A 21949-nucleotide genomic window follows, 5' to 3' on the forward strand; every position below is an offset into this window, starting at 1 on the left:
AGAAGAGAAAGCAAAAACAGGAAAACCATGGAAATGGTTGGTGGACAGAAAGCCTTGACCATCTATCAGATGTAATTCTCATGAGTAACAGTGAAAATCTGTAACTGCATTCATATTACACATACGTAACATTCACAATTCCACTGAGATCAGTGGAAGTGAAGGGTCACCTGCCTACTCTTAGGGTATTATATTTTTGAGCCCCTGAAGGCAACTGAACTGGAATTTACTATTTTACTGGTTGTTTACAAGCTTTACACTATGTTCAATACACTTGAATTCATATTTTAATTCTATAAAATTTTTTATAAGTATTAGTATGTAGACCATCAGAAATACATTTACTGCTACTACTAAGTGCTTTTAGATGTCATTAAAGCAGGGGTTTTTTTCTTTTCCCTTCAGCATCAAATATTTTATATAGCGAATACAGCACCCAAGTGGAAATAGTTATAGAAGATTCATCCATTCTATAAAGACCATGTGTCAGTGAATTCAGTAATTCCTTATTGCATTCATGGATTTCATTGGATTAATGAATGCACCACCAGTTTTTAACTGTATATTTAATAAACATAACAAGCAAATTGTCAACATTTTTAAAATGAGTAGTTTTTGAAGTTAAGAAGTTAAGGTGATAAATTCTGCATGATAAGCTCACCCAAATAAATCAAGCAATCAAGTGTCCGCTCAAATATTTTGTTCAAAGTGTACCTATGCTGACACAAAATTAATTTAAAAATCTTTTTTTGCAATTCTAAAGTTGTACCTTGCTCTGAAGGTGCATTAATTCTTTTGCAAATACACTGTCAATTGTGGCTGGCATCTGCTGATAAAGAGAGTTGGAAAGGTCTTTCTTAGCAGCTCCTTTATATCTCACCTAAAGGGCAGAAAAAGGTGACACACAATGCAAAAATAAAGATACAGTAAACATACTACTTATTTTTTCTAGTAAATAAAATGGCATTGACCAGAACTGGAAAAATTTAATGCTGTCATTAACTTTCAAGCAAAAACATCTTTAAATAATACTTTATGTGGATGTGTCTAATACACAAAGCAACGAAAAATATCTCCTAATTAAATTCAATAATTTTGGTGGAAGTATAAAATAAAGTAAGCAAGGCAGTTTTTTCTATCCTTTTTCAGATCATTTTCAAATCCAAAAATTATTTTTCTTCTTTCTCTTTTCCCAAGTCCTGCACAATGGGAGCAAATGAGAGGCCAACCATAAATATTTTACCAATTAATAATAGCAGCGATTAAAAGTATTGAGAAAGGACAGAAACATTGAACATTGATGTCTGTCATCATTTCTATTTCATCTTTTCATATTACAGTCTCATTTTTAAATTACTTTTTCTTTATCCTGTGTTTCCTCCAGTGTTCAGTATTAGCAGTTCCTCACAAAGGGGTTTTACAAGACAGACCAGAATAAGAGTTCAAAATCTGTGAGGGTTTTGCTTCAGATCTAAGTTTATCAAATTCATAAAACAATAATGGCAAGCACTGCTGTGAAAGTAATCATAAATACCAAAAATATTTTAAATTATACTGTCTAATGTCATTTATTTACTGTGAAATACACAGTTCCTCATTAGAGGCTAATTCCCCATATGTTTTATATGTATATATATCAATAACTTGCTGTAACATTTGTTGCTGTTCCCCAAACAGAGGGCTCTTTTTCACTGCAGTGGACATACTGTTAAGCATGTCAGTGTCCAAGATTTGCAAATACAGGTTATGGGACACTAGAGGTCAGTAATTTACAAGATAAACCATCCATCACATCATCGGCTTCAGGTAATGCTGCAATAAACAGGCAGAGTTTAGTAATAAACAGGCTTATGAGTGTAGTAGTCTCAAACCCACAGGGCTTAAAATTTTAAGATATTTTTATATCTCTAAATCTTTGATTAATAATTAGCAGCAGATTCTCTGGAATCAGACAGATGCATTAGATAAATACTCTCCATATATTGCATTTTTGTAGACTACAACAGTCTGTCTCTTATAAAGTACAATTACATCAGATTTACTCCCCTTGGGACATGCCACCCTTTCTCAGAAAACAGGAAGATAAACACAAGGAAAGTATTCATTAGGTGCATTTATACTTAAAGCCACATAGCAAACTGTAGTATATCAGAAAGAGAATTTAGAATGTATATAAATTACATATCCTCAGACAGCAATTTGGGACGTTCTTTATCATAATCATAAAGGTGGCACAAAAAATGAGACACCAAAAATTTAATTTTTTGAAGGGCCACAGTGACAGAAAAATCACTCAGAACCAGTGATTCCTAAACAAAGCCACTGCCTCTCAGGTGAAATTCCTGCTGCTGTTCTGAGCTGCGGAAAATAATCAGAGGTGCAATCCTAGAGCACCTTGTACCTGGAACATGAAGAGCTCGCAGTAAATGCTGCTCTGGCATTTTGGAAGCTGTTGCTCTTTCTTTGCCACCACAGTTGTGTGCATGTGCACATGTCACAGGTATGCAAATATATTTATAGATACATAGATATATATGAGTGCAAGTGCTCAGGCAACCCGCAGGTGGCATTGACCTGATGTCTGCCTCAGGCCCCTTGCTGAAGGAGGACAGGGACGATAACATGGAAACAATTTCCTTGTCTCCTTCTGTTTGATATCAGGCTGTGAAATCTCCACAGCAGGGAAATTTTCCACAGGTGTAATTTGCAAACCTCATCACTGCAGAAAGTAACATTTCTTTCCTATTCCTCAGTTTATCCACATATAAAATGGGATAGCTAGGACTAGCTCAGAACCATTAATAAAGTATCTTCAAATCCCAAAATAAAAGTGTCATGTAATTCCAAATTATTATTATTATTTACATATACAGTATGCACTAATTATAGCCTTTTAAGTCACTTCAGCTTTAAACAGAATTGTTATTTGAAATAAGCCATCCTTCCCCTGCTAAAAATCACAGTATTCAGCTGAAAGAGTTTTTAGGAAGGATAAGAAGCCAAGAAAATTCTTCAGTCTTTTAGATCTTACCTCAGAAATAAAAGCACCAAGGCTTTTCACATGTTTTAGCTGCGGGGTGTCAGGTACAAATATGCACTTGCCTTTAGATTTTTTAAACTCTTCTTTATAGTGTATCTACAAAGAGGAGAAAAAGAAGTTTAATTGTTCTTAAAAACACACACACGGAAAAGTAAACATTGGTTATTTGTATTTATATTTTTTAAATTATTTCTGTTTTATTTTATTCATGGATACTATGCTGAATGGCTTGCAAATACCTCCAGCTGGATCAAATTAAATCATAAAGGGAAGCTACCAGTTCTCACGCACATTACTAGGGCAATGTAAAAGTCACAGAACTCTTTAATAATATAGATGAAAAAGAGAGGATTTTTTTCTCTACATCTAGACCACATTTTCACTACTGTTGTAGATGTTTTAGTATCTCTAAAGAAAGAAGAATCGAATAATTGATCTCCTTGATCCTTGATCTCAAAGATAAAAATTGTTTAACTTCTAACACAGACCTAGCAAGCACAGAATCTGTATAACATCATCAAATGCCCCTTTATGAATCCAACATGAATAAATTCAGGAGGCCACTGCCAAACCATTGCCTACAAAGAACCCAACAGTCACGACATTCAAGTAATAACAGAATTTCTTTAAGACCAAACAAATTTTAAATTGAGACTTTTTTTTTAAATGTGTACGCACAAAGGAAACCATTTTGAAAAAAAAAAAACAGAACACCAAAACACTATGACATGTTTAGCAAAAAAAAACCAAACACAAATTTATTTTTTTAAACAACAAACCTTTTTCTTTCAATGGGGCAAACAGTATGGGCAGGTATAATAATCACATGAGTGTTGCTGAAGTCAGAGTTACTGTTTGTATTAGTGAGACTGCAAGAAGGATAAAATCTATGGAGATGGCTAATATGTAGGAACATTCATTATACAATAACTGCATGAAGAAAGATGGTGAATTATGATGAGATGGACTAAATATTGTTTTAAAGACAGACACTTTACATGGATAGCCTTAGATGTTTTCAGTGACATTTCTTTCTTTGTACAGAGAATTGTTTAGATCAATGTAAATTGAATTATTTAGTATTAAGCTTTCATGGTTATTATCTGCTACCATTCCTCTAACCTCATTTTCACATTCTGCATAACAGCAGCTTGAATTTATGCACTCTAGACTTGCTGACAAGCGCTGACAGAAGCAATATGATCTGCATCTGAGCATTACAGAAATATGCAGCCTTAATATCCTCTTTCTCTGAATCCTTAATGGATATCACAAGTTCTAGTCTACGCTCCTCTACAGGGACTTGGAAAACTTATGAGAAGGATGGCAGCTTACACAGAATCAGCTCCTGTGCTTTCTAAGGTGAACTTTGTGTCCACTGAAAAACGGATTAGATAATGCCAAATTAATCTCAAACTCATGACTATTTAATCCCCACACAGGAGCAATTTTGGTTGATATTGAGCTCATTCACATTTGGACTACTGAAAGGAGTTTGTCACTTCCAAATCATCATCTGCTTCTGTGGATTACAGTCTATACTAAAAAAAACCTTTTGGTAAACAATGGGTATAACATTACTGTGTCATGACTTTACTTAGGGCCTCACAAAGCCAATGGTTCATGTAACCTGTGTGTGACACCATACCCCCAGGTGCTCACAGAGCAACACACGAAAAAGGGCTATTTTATGATAAACATGGGCAGGCACTTACTGTTCAACCTGCTCACATGCATGGGAAGTTTACAGTGCTGACTGTCCACTGGTTGGGTTTGATGGCATTCCCAGTAGAAACTCCTGTAAAGCTGTGACTCTGGCAGAGACAGAGAGTCTTGCTGCTCACAACTTAGATAAATCACCCACAGACATCTGAAAGCTGACTGTAATTATATCCATTTTAATTACAGAGCAATAATTGCATTCAAACATCAAACATGAAAGCTTCTTAAGGTATGTCTTAACTGGGGGGAATGACAGAACATGACTAGAAGAAACAAAGCTGTTCTGCTGTAGAAGTCATGCTTTCAAAAGAATTGAAAGCAGTAAATGACTAATGCCACCTCCTTAATCCTTAACTGTTCACATTTGTTAGAGTAACCCATAGAAGCCACAAAATGCACACAGTCTCAAACAGGCAATTTAGAGAGAAGAGATAAAGAAATGTTTGGTGAAACTCCGATCCAGCAAACTCCATTCTGCTGCAGTATTGTCCACATTGCTTGGAATCAGAAAGATGGAAGATGAAATGGGACAAGTATAATGAACTCATGACACCTGCAGTTACAAAACATATTTAGTGTAAATGATGCCAGCATGATGTTGAAGAGGTTGACTATGATCAAACATAACCAATGGATGGAATGAATACGCAGAGAAGCTAATATTCCTCTCCAAAGTCTGTAGTTAAAAATTCAAATGTCTAAAATACTGAATAGGAAATTTTGCCTGCAAGTGGCTTACTCCACACCACAAAATACGCTGTTTAGGTTGAGCAGATCTGCTAAGCCTTGTGAAAAAAACAAATAGGAAAAATTTGCAAATGATGGCCTGAAGCCACTGCTCTTTCAATATACTTCTGAAGTTCAACAGCTCACTAAAGGCCCAGTTTTTCATAGTTCTCTCCAGATCCTTTTCTTCTCCCTGACTCATCATAAAACTAAGTCTGACCACAGCACAACTATCCAGTAAAGTAGATTAAAATTCCTAGACAACCACCAAAACAGTAAGCTTCAAGCTGTATTTTTTTCTTAATGGATATTTTATGCAAAGATCAACTTTATAAAACAAGGGCATCCAACCTTTCAGTCGAAGCTTCCTGGTTCACCAAGAAAATTCATCTCACCCATGGCCTCTTCCATCAGCCTTTTTCAGGGGGAAACACAGAAGGAAGACTGTGGGCTAAAGGAAAGACCCCAGTGGTAACAGCTTAATCCAAGCAGCCACCATTCCTTTTATTCAGGAACACATGCTCATCTAACTTTAATACGAATATACTCAAAAAACTATTCTTAATAATCTTATCAATGCTATAACCATGTCAACAGTCACCATGCCAAGATCCACTGTAGAACTGTCATATCTAAAATATCCATTTATGTTTAGAAAAACAACAAAAAGGTCTGAACCTTCTTATCTAGCTTTTATGCTAGAACAAAAGGGAACCTCTTTCCACCAAGAATTCACTTTCCAACCCTACATTTCCTAATCTATAATCTCTCATAAGACTAAGAACTGTGTCAGACCACCGATCCATCTAATACGGAATCCTTTCTCTGTGGCCATAGGAACCTAGAGAAAAGCAAGAGAAAATGGCAGGCATACAGTATTATTACTCCTTAGTATTTTAGTAATCTCCAGCAACTTCAGCATCAAGGTCCTCTTGAGTTAGAGGACTAGTTGTGACTAGTAGTGGTGAATCCAGGGGAACAGCTGCACCCAGAATTAGGTAGTCAAAACCCTGCTGGTTTCACACACTGTTTGGTACACTCTTGACTCTAGGTCTTTTTGGCCTTTGTTTTACAACAGAGACATCCTAAAGCAAAGCTGGACTCTGTGCAAAGACAGATAAACAGCAAGTAGTTCTATTTTTTGCTTTAGAGGAAAAGAAGTGCTGGTACTGCTCATTACCAAAATTCAGCAGAATCTTCAGAAGGCAGAGTGTCTGCCATTCTACCAAAAAGGATTATGATCGTTTGGTCAATTAACTTCTATAATTGTTCCCATCTCTGCTTATAACAGTACTGACAACATCACACCACACAATCAAAACAAAGAAGAGATGAAAATACACCACAAACAAATGGATGAGCTCAACTTCAATGTGGAAGAGAAAAGGCCTGGAGAGGAAGGCAATTCGTATAAATCAAGCACACATGACAGTTTTGAAAACATCTGTGGAATAAAATTGCATAATAGAGGGAGATTAAATGGAATGACTGTTGAGAGAAACAATCCAGGGGGTATCACAGCCACGGAACAAACATCTGCCAACCTCAAATGAAACTGGGGATTTTCTCAAGAACCAGGGCACATAAACACTTCACAACTTCCCCTACGTACAGCTCAAGGCTGGCAATTACAGATACACCAAGGGCTGCCAATGTAACACTTTTTCAAAACCATATTGCCAAATTAATGTCAGCCTGTAAAGAATGCAGGGCAAGTGTAATACAACCCCAGTATGTCAGGCATGTGCACTCCTGGCTCTGCATTCTGATGGAGGAGTTGTGCTGACAGCTCCACCATGAGAAAAGGACAATCAGCCAGTCTTGTGGTCAGCAAGGACACAGGCTGCTCCCCCAAGGTCATCTGAGGGCCAAACTGCAAGCGGCATAAAACCACTGTACATATAAAATGTACAGATATACACTAATCATAAATCCACACAAACAGTAGTATGTGCAAAGGTTCATACTAAAAAAGATAAGGAATATATAAAAAGTTCTGAATGTCAACAAGTCAAAAATTGAAGGTAAGAATGCAAACTCCTTGCAATTTATTGGCCTCCACAATGAAATGTGCAGGGTGAGGATTTTATACACAGGCACAAAAGACTTCACTGGTCATAAGAAATCCCATTATAGCAAAAATTCTGGGAAACAGAGTTCATATTCTGTGTATATTCCCTTCAAGCCAATGGAGAAAAACCTACTGATTTCATCAGAGGCTGAGTAAGGCCCCAAAGCTGGATGTTATTTTTAAACACAGAGCCTCTTTTTTGAAATTAGATTGGTCTGGACCATTATATATTGTTCTTGCTTTGAAAGCATTAATAACACTTTGCCATTATGCCTGACATATCTCAAGGAAAATCTAACACACTTTCAGGCTAAACACATCACAAGTTTTCAGCAAAAGCCTACCTCCCTGAACCATTATAAGTTGTAGAAGCCTGGCTTGACTTAGTTATTCACCTTAGCTCTCAAGCCCCTGCAGAAAATCCAAGAAAATACAGCCACTCCATTTATCCATTAATTAACAGCCACAGCTGACATTACTCCTAATGGGCACACAGCAGAGTAATAATTCCTTTTCAATTAAAGAAAGATTTCTTCAGAATTTTTCAAGAAGTTTTTGCCTTTAAGAACAGCAACCCTGTTTAGAAAGAAGCTGCATGGATGCAGTAAATGTATTTTGGGTCATGTAAGTGCTTCAGGTCCATTTTCATTTTGGCCTTTACATGAGTTGACAGGCACTTAACGCACCATATGCCCTTTTTTCCCAAAGAAAGCATGTGTATATCTATCAGTAAAAATATTATTAATCTCTACTACTTCCTAAAGTAGTTTGGGTTTACAGGGGACTGATCTTGGTAGCTCCTCTTACGGATCTATCCAATTTTCAGCACTCTTTCTGTGAAAATTGAAGTAGAAGGTGTATGGAAAAAGAGGAAACTTTGACCTTGTTAAGTCACACTTTCAGGCCAGCACGGTAACAATTTAGACATCCCAGATACTGTTCTTCTGAATCTAAAAATTAAGATTCTGTGCATTCTATTCCCACTAAATCAACAATCCGAAACTAAATATCAGATTACAACACAACACGAGCCAGACACCACTTTTCGGTTTCTTCAGAACATTTGTTGAACAAGTCATTCTCTCCTCAGAAAGGTCTGCTCTCCTGCCAGCCAGCTTTCTCACAGGAGAAGTATCACTCTTTACACCCATGCACATGAAGGGACAAAGTTACTTTTCAGACACACTGTTCCAGAGGGAAACAAAAATAAACTCCCATCAAGGTAAATCTGATGCTGTTACATCGAAGCAATCAGATCTACTCCAACTTAAAATGTCTTGGACCTGATCTATGATATATATAAGATGTTTATGTAACTGATCTACAGTTTTAAAAATCTATAGTAACTAAATCAAGAATTAGCTAGCTAAATAATTTTCAAATATATTCTAGCATTTCCATGGATTTGTCCTATAAGCATAGTCAATAACAATATGTTGAGCCGTTTTGGGCATGTATCAGCACAGAACAAAAGATAACACGCAAAATTCATCTTCTATTTTTAACCTTGCTCCTTACAGCTATGTATACTGGAACCCAGTTTTGTTCAAACCGATTAAACTGCATAGGATTAGGCTACAACCGGAAAAAATACTGCATTTTCCTGATGAAAGCAGCCAAGGTGTTTGCATGGCAGACACCCTCTGCTCGAAACACACGTTTTGAAACACTGGCCTTTCTAGGGCCTATGCTTCGTACCATCCAAGTGCTCTGAAAAGCTCATTCTTCTGTGGCTGATAATTTACAGTACCAGAGTAATTTGTGCTTTTCTATTATTTTGTGTACTTTTATTATTTGAGCCTTAGATGGGCACATGCTACACTGTGCATCTTTGAGAAAATGTGTATCATAAACCCATTTGAAAAAAGAATGCAAATGTGAGGATGCAAATAGTCACCATCACTTACATCACTTATTAATTCACTGCATTTTCGGGCCAGTTCCATATTTCTGTCCTCAATAACAGGCTTGAGGAAGATCTGAAAGAAAAAGGTAATCATTCCAGGCTTATTGTCCTAAAGAGTAAAAATAGAAGGAAATAAGTACTTTTTAAAACTCTTGGGGTTTAACTCACCTTTTCTTCTTCTTCCCCATCCTCATTTTCATCCTCTCTGAGATCCTGAATGACAGACACTCGCATTTTAATACTTTGCGGGAAACAATGAAAACTCTTAAAAGGTTCAGTGCTGCAGGAAACAGCTCAGACCCTCCAGCATTCCTGGAATCAATGCTCCATTTGTGTCCTCCACTGCACTTAACCCTACCACAGCTCCTTCCTTATTTAGGCAGTACTTGACAGTCTTTATCTGAACAATTCAGAGTGAGTGAACTGAAAGACATTGCAGATGGCCTTGCTGGCTATCACTCACAGCAGAGCTAATGCTTTCTTACTGATAAAATATAATTAAATTACCTATCCCCAGCAACTGTTTTTAAAATTACTATGAACACAATTAAAATACTGTGATGCAGTTAATTTATAACATAAGTAATTTAGTAAAATTAACAGGATTAAAAGGGGAACATTGACTCTAAGTTTATGGGAAAACTGCCCAATTCTAAGGCATCAGTGACTCCAAAATCAGTTATCACAAAACTTTGTACTGGTCCAATAATAATGCTTCCTGTTTAAAAAAAGCACACTATTCTCATTTTCCAGTAGATGTAACTGCTAGTACATTTTTTTCAGAATTACTTCTTTTCCACAAAGCTTATAGAATTCCTTAAATGCTTTCCATATCATGTCAGCTGCAGGTTAAACCTGTGCATACATACAGACAAGTCTGTATTACAAGTATATACGCCTATGTATTCACACAAACATTATGTTCCTTCACTGTTACAAACTGTCATGGTCTGTAGTCCAAAAACCAACCTTTTTCAGTATGAAGTCACTAGCTCCAGTTGCAATGAAACTGAAAGATATCCTTATGTTGATGGTGCAGTGTCAGTGTTTACTTCTGTAAAACAAGCAAGAAGCTATTACAAGACCAATTGGAGCAACCAGCACTTTAACATCATTTTTCTTTTTAAACTGTAGCTTATATGTTTCTCATTTTGTAGAGGTCATGATTTTGAACTTCATCTAGAAAAGTCATTCACCACCACGCAGCTTTGCAATCAGGCAAAGATACAAGGAATACGTGCTCTTTAAAAAATTCTTTAAAGAATTTTAAGTACATGTGCCCAACACAATGTTCTTAGAGCTTATTTAACAACACAGATTCTCTTAGAAAAAGAACCATTTCAAAGATGAGAAAAAATACAGCATTTGATTTAGCTAAGGTCTGAAAACCTGAAAAACTAAGTATTAAGAAAAAACTGAGGAACTGCTTTCAGCCTAAAGTAAGAGACAGAACTTTTTATATATAAATAGTACAGTAATGTTCAAGAGTTTCCATTCCACCCTCAAATATAAGCACCTAAATTTCACGTTTAGATGGGCATTGGGGAAGTTCAGATTTAAACCTAGAAGTCTACTTAGTATAGGTGAGAATTGCCTGTGATATATGCTGACTGCTTTTGGCATTCAGGGTGCTTCATCCTGGGGGAAACTAACGGTTTAGTCTTGTAAGGTGAGTATTCACAGTAAAAGGTCTTTTTGAAGATCATGGCTACAGCAAATATATTCCTAAACAGACTCATCCATGATTTTAAGGACCACGCGGTAAGGAGAGAGAGTACCTACAAAAGTGTCAGACAGAAATGCAGCACTAAGGCTTCACTTTGGGATTTTTGTGATAATATTGCCAATACTATATTCCTTCAGTGCAGTTAATTTCCTTTTCCTTCCTACATTTAATAAATGTTTTAAGAGGAGACTTTGAAAAATATTTAAAAGCGTATAGAAAAGTTATTAGTAGCTGTTCATTAGTTTGCTGAACGTGGGGAAATCTTTTGCTATTTTTTGCACTGGAAGGCAAATATGGTCAAAAATTACAACACCGAAAGGGACAAAAAAGGGGCAAAAGGGAGGTGTTTGGCTTTTTAACATGCTTTTAACATAATATCTGGTGGGTTTTCAGCAGCTGGACAGACCAAAATTTGTATATTAATTCTGGTTTTCCTGCAATGCCTTCTGTGTAATAAATATCTGCAAGATCACTTTTGGTCAGCTCTGAAGTGATCAGACAGTTGGACTACACAGTCACTGGAAGTCCCTTCCAACTGAACAATTCTACTCATTCTGTTCTATTTTATTCTAATATGTGTAACTGCTTTGATAAAATTCATTTTTTCTCATTTTTGCATGATCTGGGTTAGGCATAACTAAGCATTCAAATACCCTGTGCCCCATGTAACTTCCATAATACAAGGATTATAAGACAGCTGTTATAACTCATCATATTAAAGAAAAATACAGTACTCTGCACAAAGAGAGTAAGAGAAAAACAGAGAGTCAACTAACCATGCACAAGTTATTCAAAATTCCACTTTTCACATAAAAGATGCAGCAAGATACTATATTATTAAATATTCTGTTGTTCTTTTCTTTCTCTGCCTCTCTCTCATGGTTCTTTTACTCAGTTTGGATTGAAACGCAGGAGACGTGGAGTTTTTCTTCAGACTTAGATGTTTATTATTTCTTATCTATATTACAGCTGCACAGAGTGTGCCTCTAAGTTAACAAGGTGAAAATGGCCCACGAGTGCTGCCTTCCAAGGTCTTTTAAAGCCCAAACCACCCAATTATGGAATGCCAACTAATTTATTTTTACCTATAATCCAATACCTAATCATTCATGCTCTGCACTGTGGGTTTTTTGAACCAATACTAGATCACCCAGGCTTGTGAGGAAGAAGGAAGAAGAAAGAACTAACCTACACCCAAAATCCTCCATCTTGTTACATGTACATTACTATATCCCAGAAACCTAAATTTTCTACATCTCTACATATTCCACCCAGTGATATAACAAACTTCTTTTTAATTACACAGCAACAATCTCAGTGCTATCACATAATCTGGGAAGCCTTTCCCAAGGCCTCAGGTCAAATGCAGTGTGCTTTTGAGGATCACTGCCTGTCAGCACTGAAAGACTGACATTCTCTGAACCCAGGGTTCCAACACTACATGACACACTGTCTCACTTTTTTTCACCCTCCTCAAAACACTGAATACTATCAGAAAACATTCACTGTGCAATAAAGCAAGCCTGAAAATTTAATATATCCAGATATAATTCAGGGAAGAATTTGTTAGGACTGTTTAAGGGTTGCACGGTTTAGAAGGGCACTATGATTCAATTAGCAGCCTGCAGGTCAAGAAGAATCGTAGAAAGGCTTGGGTGGGAAGGGACTTGAAAGATAATCCATTTCCAGTCCCCCTGCCATGGGCAAAGGTGCCACCCACTAAATCAGACTGCTCAGGGCCCCATCCAACCTGGCCTTGCTCAAGTGGTCTTGAACACTTGCAGGCATGGGAAAGAAGCTTTAGCTACTTCTATAAGAGGTAATAAATAATCTAGAATCAGCAGGAATATTTGGCATTGCAAATGTTTGTGTACATTTCCAATATTTTTAAAATTACTATAAAAAAACTAAATCTAATCTGAATAAAGACCTAGTTAAAATGTTGAGATGTACATCCCCAAAACAATTATAAATTATGTTGTACTAAACATTACTTTTCACCTGCAAAACCTGCAATTTTACCAAAACCACCAAACTGTTACTTCTGAATCATTTTCCACTTTATATAATGAAATAATTCATAGTCTTTTGTTCTGGCATGAAACAGCACAGATTAAACAAAATCCAATTGTATAGAATTTTAAGAAAACACTGTAATAGAGTGCTAAGCTGTGTATCCACAACATTTATATGCACACAGGGCATGGCAAAAATAGAATTTCTTATTGCTTTATAGATATTTTAAAATTAGTACAAAGCAGAAAAATGGGTTCTTCAGGGAAGTACACAACATGTACTAATTCAAATTTTTAAGAAAATGCTGCATAGCTCCACATTTCTACTTCCACACACCTGCACGGACATTTCACATCTTAGTTCAAATTTAGCCTAGATTGTTTACAGAAGCACTGTACCTGCAATACACAACCTTTGCTTATGCTGTGAAAGGAGACATTTCAGTCTCCCAACACTCAGAGCCATCATTCCATGTGTCAGTGTACTATTTTTTGTCACAGAACATTATTCAAGTACTTGATGTAAACACGTATCTACTGAGGAGGCAGAAGAGGAAGAAATGTGGGGCACAAATGAGCCCAAATCCCCATGAGTACAAGTTGGTCCAGAGTGTGAATACTTCAGGTGCACAGCTGGGCAGATTCCCCACTTTGATCACACACAGCTGAGTCCACATCTGGCCAAAGCTCCACCATCTCCTTGTCCCTTTATCAGTCTTTCAAGAAATACATTTGGGAATTTTTAGCCCAGAAAGTTAAAAGTTTTCATCTTGTTTTGGCCCTGATACACATAACAATTTAGCCGTGAATCTCAGTTCTGTCCCTGAACAAACAATACCTCTGAACTTTTTTGGCATAATCCTTAAAAGCCTTCTGATATGCAATACCTCTATGTACTGCTGGTCTGAAAGGACCAGTCTACCGCTTCACAGAACAGCAGAACCTGTGTTTGTAAAGATACCAGAAACCTCACAATCTCAAACCCATTTAATGAAGAGTTCCTCATGGTGTACTTGAACGCAGGCTGCAAATTAAGGACCAAAGTATTTCAGTGTGAAATCTGCACAGCACTATACTGAGATGCATATACATTATGAATATACTCCATTCAATTCTGGACTGGAAACCTAACAAGAGCAGAGGTAAAGGTAGTGTTTTAGCTATCCTATTTCCAATTAGTTAAAAATCAACCCACAGACATCCCTGAAATTAAAATGTTATATTCTGTTCTTACTGGACAGACACAGACATCACTGAAATAGCTACAATTCATTCGACACAGCACAGATGGTGGTGTCTTTTCAAAAAGCACACAAGGCATTTTTAAGTGCTGAGACTCAATTACTTCTCTTTTCTAGAAATACTCTGACTGGAAGTTCCTAGAAGCCCTGCATAAGGAAGTTCATAATTAGGCTATCAGCACCACAGTCACAAACAGAAAAATGCGAGGAATCCCAGCCTGCCTGTTTTAATCTTCCTGAACACGAAACACCAACTCACATTTACTAGAGAAATTCAAGAGATGACTCTATTTAGAGAAAAAAACAAGAGTTTGTATCTGTCAGATCATTAACACTGCACTCATCATCAGCAGTTCAAAACCTGCAAATATCGCATGGCTCTAAGATAGGATTTGCGTTCAATAAAAGTTATTTTATTTAATGTTTTGGTAAAGCAGAGAGTGGCAATGTTCTTTTTAAAAACAAATACAAATGAGATGTTAGAATTCTGACTTCTGAATCCCAGAAAACCTAATGAATTTTCAATGCCTAATAAATACAGAAACATAGACATTTTTTGTAAACTCACACTCTCAGGCGCTGTCTAGCCCAACTGGATTTTGATGTCAGAGCATTTCAGATGTCTGTATGGTACACAACTAGTTTCACATAATAATACCCAATCCAATCCAGACACCAGAAGCCATGTAACCCGAGTTAATAAACTCTTTCCCATACAACTCATCATCCTGAGAAATGAACTCCTTCAGAAGGGAGAGTATTTATCAGGGTACAAGGCTGCACCATGCAGATGTACCCTTAGCTGTGATCAGGAGCAATACATTAAAACAAACCAAAATAAGCCATTAAAATAACCCCAAAACCTCCACTTCATTTTTCTACCAATGTTTATAATTGCCTACTATGTTTGCGCAATACTTTTTAAGCCTCAAAACAGTATTTTCCAGGTGGGATACACAGTTCTAGCTGCATTTTCCTAGTTTTTAATTTGTCAAGAAATTAAATACTCAACGATAAAGGAATCTGATTTTTCCACCCTCTCAATATTTTCAGTTTAACCAGAAGCCTGAAAAATCTATGCCTCCTACAGCTCCTTTTGCAAGCTGATGGATCAGGAGCTGAGATGCCACATTTGACTGCACTGCAACTGTTTAATCCACTCCACCTGACTGCTGTGGCATTTCCCTTTCTTCTTTCATAAAGCCCCTTTCCCCTTACTCAAGTGTTCACCTAGGTATGGCAGTCCAGCAGAGCTAACAGCTCTGGGGCAAAGCAGATGAGCTCTTCAGCACTCCCAACACTTACTAGCACATTACAACAATGAATAGTCAGGATATTTTTTCCTATTCCCCACAAAATGTGGAGCCCCAGTGCTCCTGTGTGCTGAATGGCCAAGAGCCCCGCAGCTGGTGCCCTGTGACCAGTGGAGAGCAATACACTTCTGACCTTTCCCTCTGCTCTGCAACTTGTGGCTCAGATTTCATAAGACTGTTCTACAGAAGATGACTAGAAAACAAAATTATTATCTGACTGGGTTACTGTGTGAGGTATCCATAAAAGCAAAATGATATTCAGCAGAAAAGGGAGTTATGGCTTTTCTCTTAATGCAGAAAAGTTTGGATAAAAGATCAAAGCTCTCCATTCACAAAATTTTCATTTTATCCAAAACTAAATCCTAAGAAAGAAAGAGACAGGAATATATAAAGTTTGGAAATTTTATTTTTCTATAAACCACAGCTCAAATCATTAATGATTGTAGGTGAAAGGTATTAAGCCAGTAATAAACAAGTTTCATTTTGCCACAAGAAATGCTAAAAATCTAAGGATATCTCCTTTTTCCTTTCAGTGACTATACATTCATATACAGCTTACTGTAATCTGAAATAATAGAAAATATACATTTATCTTATATAAATATTCTTAGTTCCTAGCCATACAGATTGGGCATGTTTGCTTGCCAGGAATTTTTCTTGTGGCATTACTTTGAATTCAACTGCCTGAACTGACAGAATCTCCTGGCGCAAGAAGAGAAAATTGCACATTTCCTATAAATTTAATTTTCAATCTATATCCCCCACTTAATGAATGTATTTTTCTAGAAACTAAAGCCACAGTGGTTTATTTTACTTGTATTTGAGTTTTTTCTTCTACATAGTCTTGTACTTGTATTTTAGCAGTCCTGATACTGTAACTCTCTGGACAGAAAAAAACCAATACTGTAAGTAACAATATCTTCAAAAAAAACCTTTAAAACTTTACTATTCTGGAACACTTCGTGTTACTCCGATTCTCAGATAAGTTAAATTTGCATCAAATTGCTACAGACAGCTAACTCTAGACCAAAACCTACGTTCTTCATTGACAGTTCTTTAAAATAATAGTTTTAAAATATCAGAATAGTCTTCAGAAAACTCCCCAAAAGATCAAACCAAAGAGGTCAGGATGGGAAAAGAAATTTAAAGAATACTTTTGAGGTAATGGAAGTCACTTGTTCAATGATGAAAAATGTATTTAAGTGTCTTCATTTTTAAAAGAGAAGTAATTTTGAGTCATAAATAATTGATGCAGAAGGTATATTTTGAAGTAACTCCAGGAACTAAAAGACAAAAATAAAACTTTACTTATGCAAAACATACAGCACTTTTATTGTGCTTAAAATTACCGGTTCTTAAATCTCATTTGGAGGAAAAAAAAAAATTTACCTTTTTTTTTCTGTATTGTGAATTGTGCCCATCATAAGATTTTAACAAAATAACAAGTTACCCACACTTTGTGTCCAGGAGTGCTTAAATCTGCATTGTCACAGTCAAGCTGCTCTTTCAGCCTACTGTTCCATGCATGATAGGTTAAGACAAAAATACACAAGAGCTCTGCTATGAATTTAGCACTGTATTAGAAAACAAAGCACATAATATATAAAATCCACATTCAGAATAGAACCACAGTTTTTGAGACAGAGAGTTTATAAAGACTGATGGATGGCTCATTCTTTCTAAAGAACTGATGTCAAAATAATCTACTTGAATAGAGTGAATATTAATTTTTAAGTGGTTATAAGAGTCTGCAGGGGATTAGGAAATAAAACTGTTAATAACCCTGTATTGAAAAGTATCTTTTAACAGAGAACCCTGTACTATGGGGTCTCTGGACAGCCTAATCTTGTAATTGTGTTCATGGCTGTAATTGAGGAGAGCAACTTACAACTTCTTAAGCATTGACTACAGTGTTGAAGAAAATACACTAAAAATACAATAGCTGGCAATAATAAGTCACAGGAATGTTAGATCCTTATGTACAGTCTATTTAACAATGATATACACAAGTTTCCATGACAACAGTGACAAGATGATAAAAACATCTTCCTCATTCCCTGAAAAATACTTTTCTGCCTATATCATTGATGAAGTGGCAAGTATCTAATTTAAAAATATTTTTATATTCAAAGAAATGCAGATCATCTTTTTAAAGGATTTAATTAAATAACTGAACCAGATTAGAATTGTTTATGATCTGATTTTTTAGTCTTTTAAAAGAAGTTATATCAAACTTTATCTTTTATTTTAGTCATGGTCCATAGTTGAGCTGCAAAATTTCAGACTAAAAGTTTTTTACCCCCAGGGAAATCTCTTTTGCACGGATCAAATAAAAACTGATCTAACCATTTCCAAATAAACAGTGAAGATTTCAGCAAAAGAATGTCTTATTTTTAAATTGGCTTAATTTTGCTCCATCATTCACAAAAAAATAAGAAAAATTAAATAAAGCAGTTATGTTTTATCAGTTACTTAATTTGCTTTTGCATTAGAGCACTATCTTACTTCTAGTCTGAATTGTTTTCTTCAAACCAGTAGTGGACATAAAACTGGAATTTCTTGGTTCAGCTATTCTTTAGTCACTCCTGTGACCTGGTTACTCTTGGAAACAAGCAATTCCAATGACAACAGTGGAATTTAAATTTGGGATTTATCTCAATACTGACACTTCTAGGTGAACATACTTCTCAATTTATTAAGAACATTCATAATACTTATTAAAATGTCAGTTCTCATATTTTACTGTAAGAAAAATAGTTCCTATAAATAAATAATAAAAATTTAGCCCTACCATTCTCTTCATATAACACAGTATATCTAAATTACCACTTAAAAAAGCACACTGAATTACAATTCTTCAAATCAAAGAAGGCTAATGCCTGCACTATGTGAAACCCCACACGTGTAAGCACCTCCTGAGAGAAGAAAGGCAAAAGAAATAATATAGCAATGTTTTGTACACTACAAATTATCCAGAAATACCATCTTTGGATTTGATCACTTGTTGCTGTTAGTAACATTTAAGAGCAATAAATACTTTTAACTCATACAGCTTCCTGTGGATAATTTTTAAAGAATTTTATAAATAGAGGGATAAAGCTTTGATTGAATATACAGACACAGAGCAAGCCAAGTTCTCTCCCTGTCCTCAGGCATTTGAGGACTAGGCTGGAGTCAGGCTTAAGTAAGAACAGCCATGGATAAGTAAGCCTGACCAAAAAACCTGCTCCTGATCATACTGCTGATTCATGGCCAATTGACAATCACGGTATGAACAGAGGTTTGAGAGGTGCAGCAGACTTGATTTGAGGAACAAACTGTCTTAAGTCTCCTTTGAACATCTGGAATTTTGTGAAGAGGATAAATAGCTACTGGTCTGGGCTGCTCCTTGCTACGTACCTGAAGATATACGATAATTCCATCATTCTGTTTTACAAGGTGGAGAGCAGGGAGCCATGAGGCAAAGCAGCATCTCCACAGTAAGAAAGGAAGCCTGCAATCAATCAAGATTTCTTGACTCCCAGCCCTACAGTTTTAATGCTGATACTGTAGAGCTTCTCAACAGGATTTTTCCTGGCTCTTTTTCAGTGATATTTCTGTTAAGTCATTTCCAGCATAAATTAACTCTTAACTTATAATACTCTATTCACAGCATTGAAGATTGGGGGATTTTTCTAGAACACCTTGCTATCTGTTAAATAAATGTTAGTGTTAACATAGCCTAAAATATAAGAAAGGAAAAAGTAGGAGGAGATCAGAACACAGAGCAGTTCTTTCATTTAGGACCTTATACTAAATTACAATTAGTAAGCGATTGGGTTAATGTGCAGAATAGAGTTAGAATAACAGCGTAGTTACTTGTTATGCAAATTAATTTCAATGTCTGTTCAGTTATCAGTAGTAACTATTCAGCTTGAAAAAAGCAAGATAACCTCACTGAAATTTTGCATATAGAGAGAGAAAATACCATGCCCTTTCCTGGTCATCTGATGTCTAAATTAAAGTTATATGAAGATGTTTTTATGTTGAATTCAAAAGAAGAGGTGATAATAAAAAGTTATTTTCAACTCTAGTTGGGTAAGTTTCTATTTAAATTGCATTCTTGTAAATATTTATTCATTCTTTTACATTCATAAACCATTGCCAGAGAATTAATTATGTCAGGGCCTAAGGCCTAGCTTTGAAGAGCTTTTAGTCTTTTTATCTCTTTGAGGATCTCACGGGAAGTCTAAGCCTGCTTTCAGCATGAAAACCTCCAAAGCCTGAGGCTGCCTCTGGAAGAATTATATTTGCCTTAAGGTCTGTGGTAAATGTATTTTGGCAGCTTTACACTACAGCTAAAGAAATTTCTCAATCTCATCAGGAAAGTGTACGCAATAATGATAATCTGTAATACAAAACTGCAAACCCCGGGGGCGGGAAGTGCCTAATCTTACATACACGGATGCTATTCTACAGCCCCAGAGGTAACTACACATTTCACTTACTTTCAACAATTTTAAACCACCTCTTTGCAAAATGAAGATGCAGCTATAATATGCTCTGTGTAGACATTCAAAATATGTCAGACTCAGCTTCTGCAAGCTTATATTTAAATCCTAGGATACTAGCATCCAGTAGTGCACAGTACTTGACTAATGCTACCCACAGGGATTTTTTAAGATGTTAGAAATTTCTACAGCTAAAAACCAAGCTGAGGTAAAAAATGAGTATCAGAGCACAAGTCATGTTAATCTCATGTTGGTTGTAAAGCTAATAATGAGTTTAATCTCATTGTTTCACCATCATTAAACATACAAACAGCCTTTGGAGCAGCAGACAGAACTCAGACACCCAGCCCTTAGTGTGTGATAACCACAGGACTCAGCCAGAGAGCCTTGCCCCCTCAGGAGACCCTGCTCTGGCTCATGAACATTCTGTTCTTGTCTACACCAGGGTACAGCTTCAGCAACACACCCATCAGTTCAATTGCAGAACTTTTACAGACCCAGAAGCTTTTCTGAACAGTATTTGGATAGCATCATAATGATATAGAGGCAGATGGAGATATCATATATCAGACTAGCAGCATTTAAAGTCTAATTAAGGGACTAAAATATAAAAAGTTTACGTTAATGCTCATGAACTTTGCTAGATAATTTTTTTTTAAATAAAAGCTCCTATTTTTGTAATTAAAGTTTTATATTGTTGTTAGCCACTTTCAAAAAGGACAACAACTTGTCGGACATGAAACTGTTAAAGATCTTAAAACAGAGAATAAATAATTACCATTTTGTCCAGACCAAGTCTAGAGAAGTGACTCTAGACTCAGCTTTTAAGAAGCTTAGAGTCACTTCAAGGACAGAACTCTTTAATCTTAGAAAGTTTTCAAAAATCCTTAAACAAGAAAACATACATAAGTAAACTGAAGAAAATAACTAAGTATTTCAAGTCTGTACAGATGTAAAATGACTCTGAATGATACATTCTCTGTCTCATCTTGAGACAAAATATTAAAATTTGCTTTCATAAACTTCAATTAGATTTTTCTTTGAAGGCCTGCTTCTTTCTGCATCTTAACTGCAAAATCATTATCTCACCTTAATTTTATAGATGTACAGATACAAGTTATGCAAGCAGATAAATGGATTTTTTTCATATGTAGAAATCTAGGTGAACTTCCATGTTGTCCAACTTAATCACTTTTGTTACGTAAAATTTGGCTTGTTTCTACTTTCTGCTCAAGTCTATCAGTCTTTGCTATTTGGCTTTCATTTGAAAAGCAGTGAACTTCTGTTGTTACATCTGGTGTAAAATAACTTCCAAACAATGTAAGAATATGGACATTCCTCATGGATTTTCTGTCCATTAAATTATAATCCATTCTGCTGGAGAGTCAAATTAATGATATGCTTTTATTCACCACTCATTCCCTGTATTCTAGCCACAGAAGAAAGGATTGTTTAAAAATAAACATGCTCTATGTTCTATAAAAAACCAACAACAATTTTCTTCCAATGTAGATATTCATTATCTTTCCATCAATGAGGACAAGACAACTAATCCCTAAGGGTCCTGTTCTACCAAATCAGAATTATGTTTAACAGCAAATACATGAGAAATTCTCTGCCATACACAATTCTCATGTAGGAATATGGCAGAAACCATAAATAGTACAAAATATTACAGGGTCTCAGCACTCACTAAATA

General features: G+C 36.0%; 1 protein-coding gene across 14 annotated transcripts in view; it reads right to left on the bottom strand.

Moving 5' to 3' along the window:
• The window catches only part of NEBL (nebulette), a 258274-nt gene that overhangs the window by 83724 nt on the left and 152601 nt on the right, over positions 1–21949 (bottom strand). For 6 of the 14 annotated variants that reach the window (XM_042042788.1, XM_042042787.1, XM_042042784.1 and 3 more), the window contains 5 exons: positions 10435–10519; positions 9634–9678; positions 9467–9538; positions 3032–3136; positions 770–880 (listed from right to left, as the gene is read on the bottom strand). The exons of 2 other annotated variants lie outside the window; for them this stretch is intronic. In XM_042042788.1, coding sequence (XP_041898722.1) covers positions 770–880; positions 3032–3136; positions 9467–9505 — 255 coding nt within the window. In that variant the 5' untranslated portion in view covers positions 9506–9538; positions 9634–9678; positions 10435–10519. Of the gene's footprint in view, positions 1–769; positions 881–3031; positions 3137–9466; positions 9539–9633; positions 9918–10434; positions 10520–21949 lie in introns of those variants that run through there. 6 more of the 14 variants (XM_042042783.1, XM_042042792.1, XM_042042782.1 and 3 more) reach the window with 4 other exon arrangements.

The sequence above is a fragment of the Corvus kubaryi genome, unplaced genomic scaffold (assembly GCF_017639235.1).
Source record: "Corvus kubaryi isolate FWS band 111438036 unplaced genomic scaffold, C.kubaryi_AGA036_p1.0 37398, whole genome shotgun sequence".
Classification (NCBI taxonomy): Eukaryota; Metazoa; Chordata; class Aves; order Passeriformes; family Corvidae; genus Corvus; species Corvus kubaryi.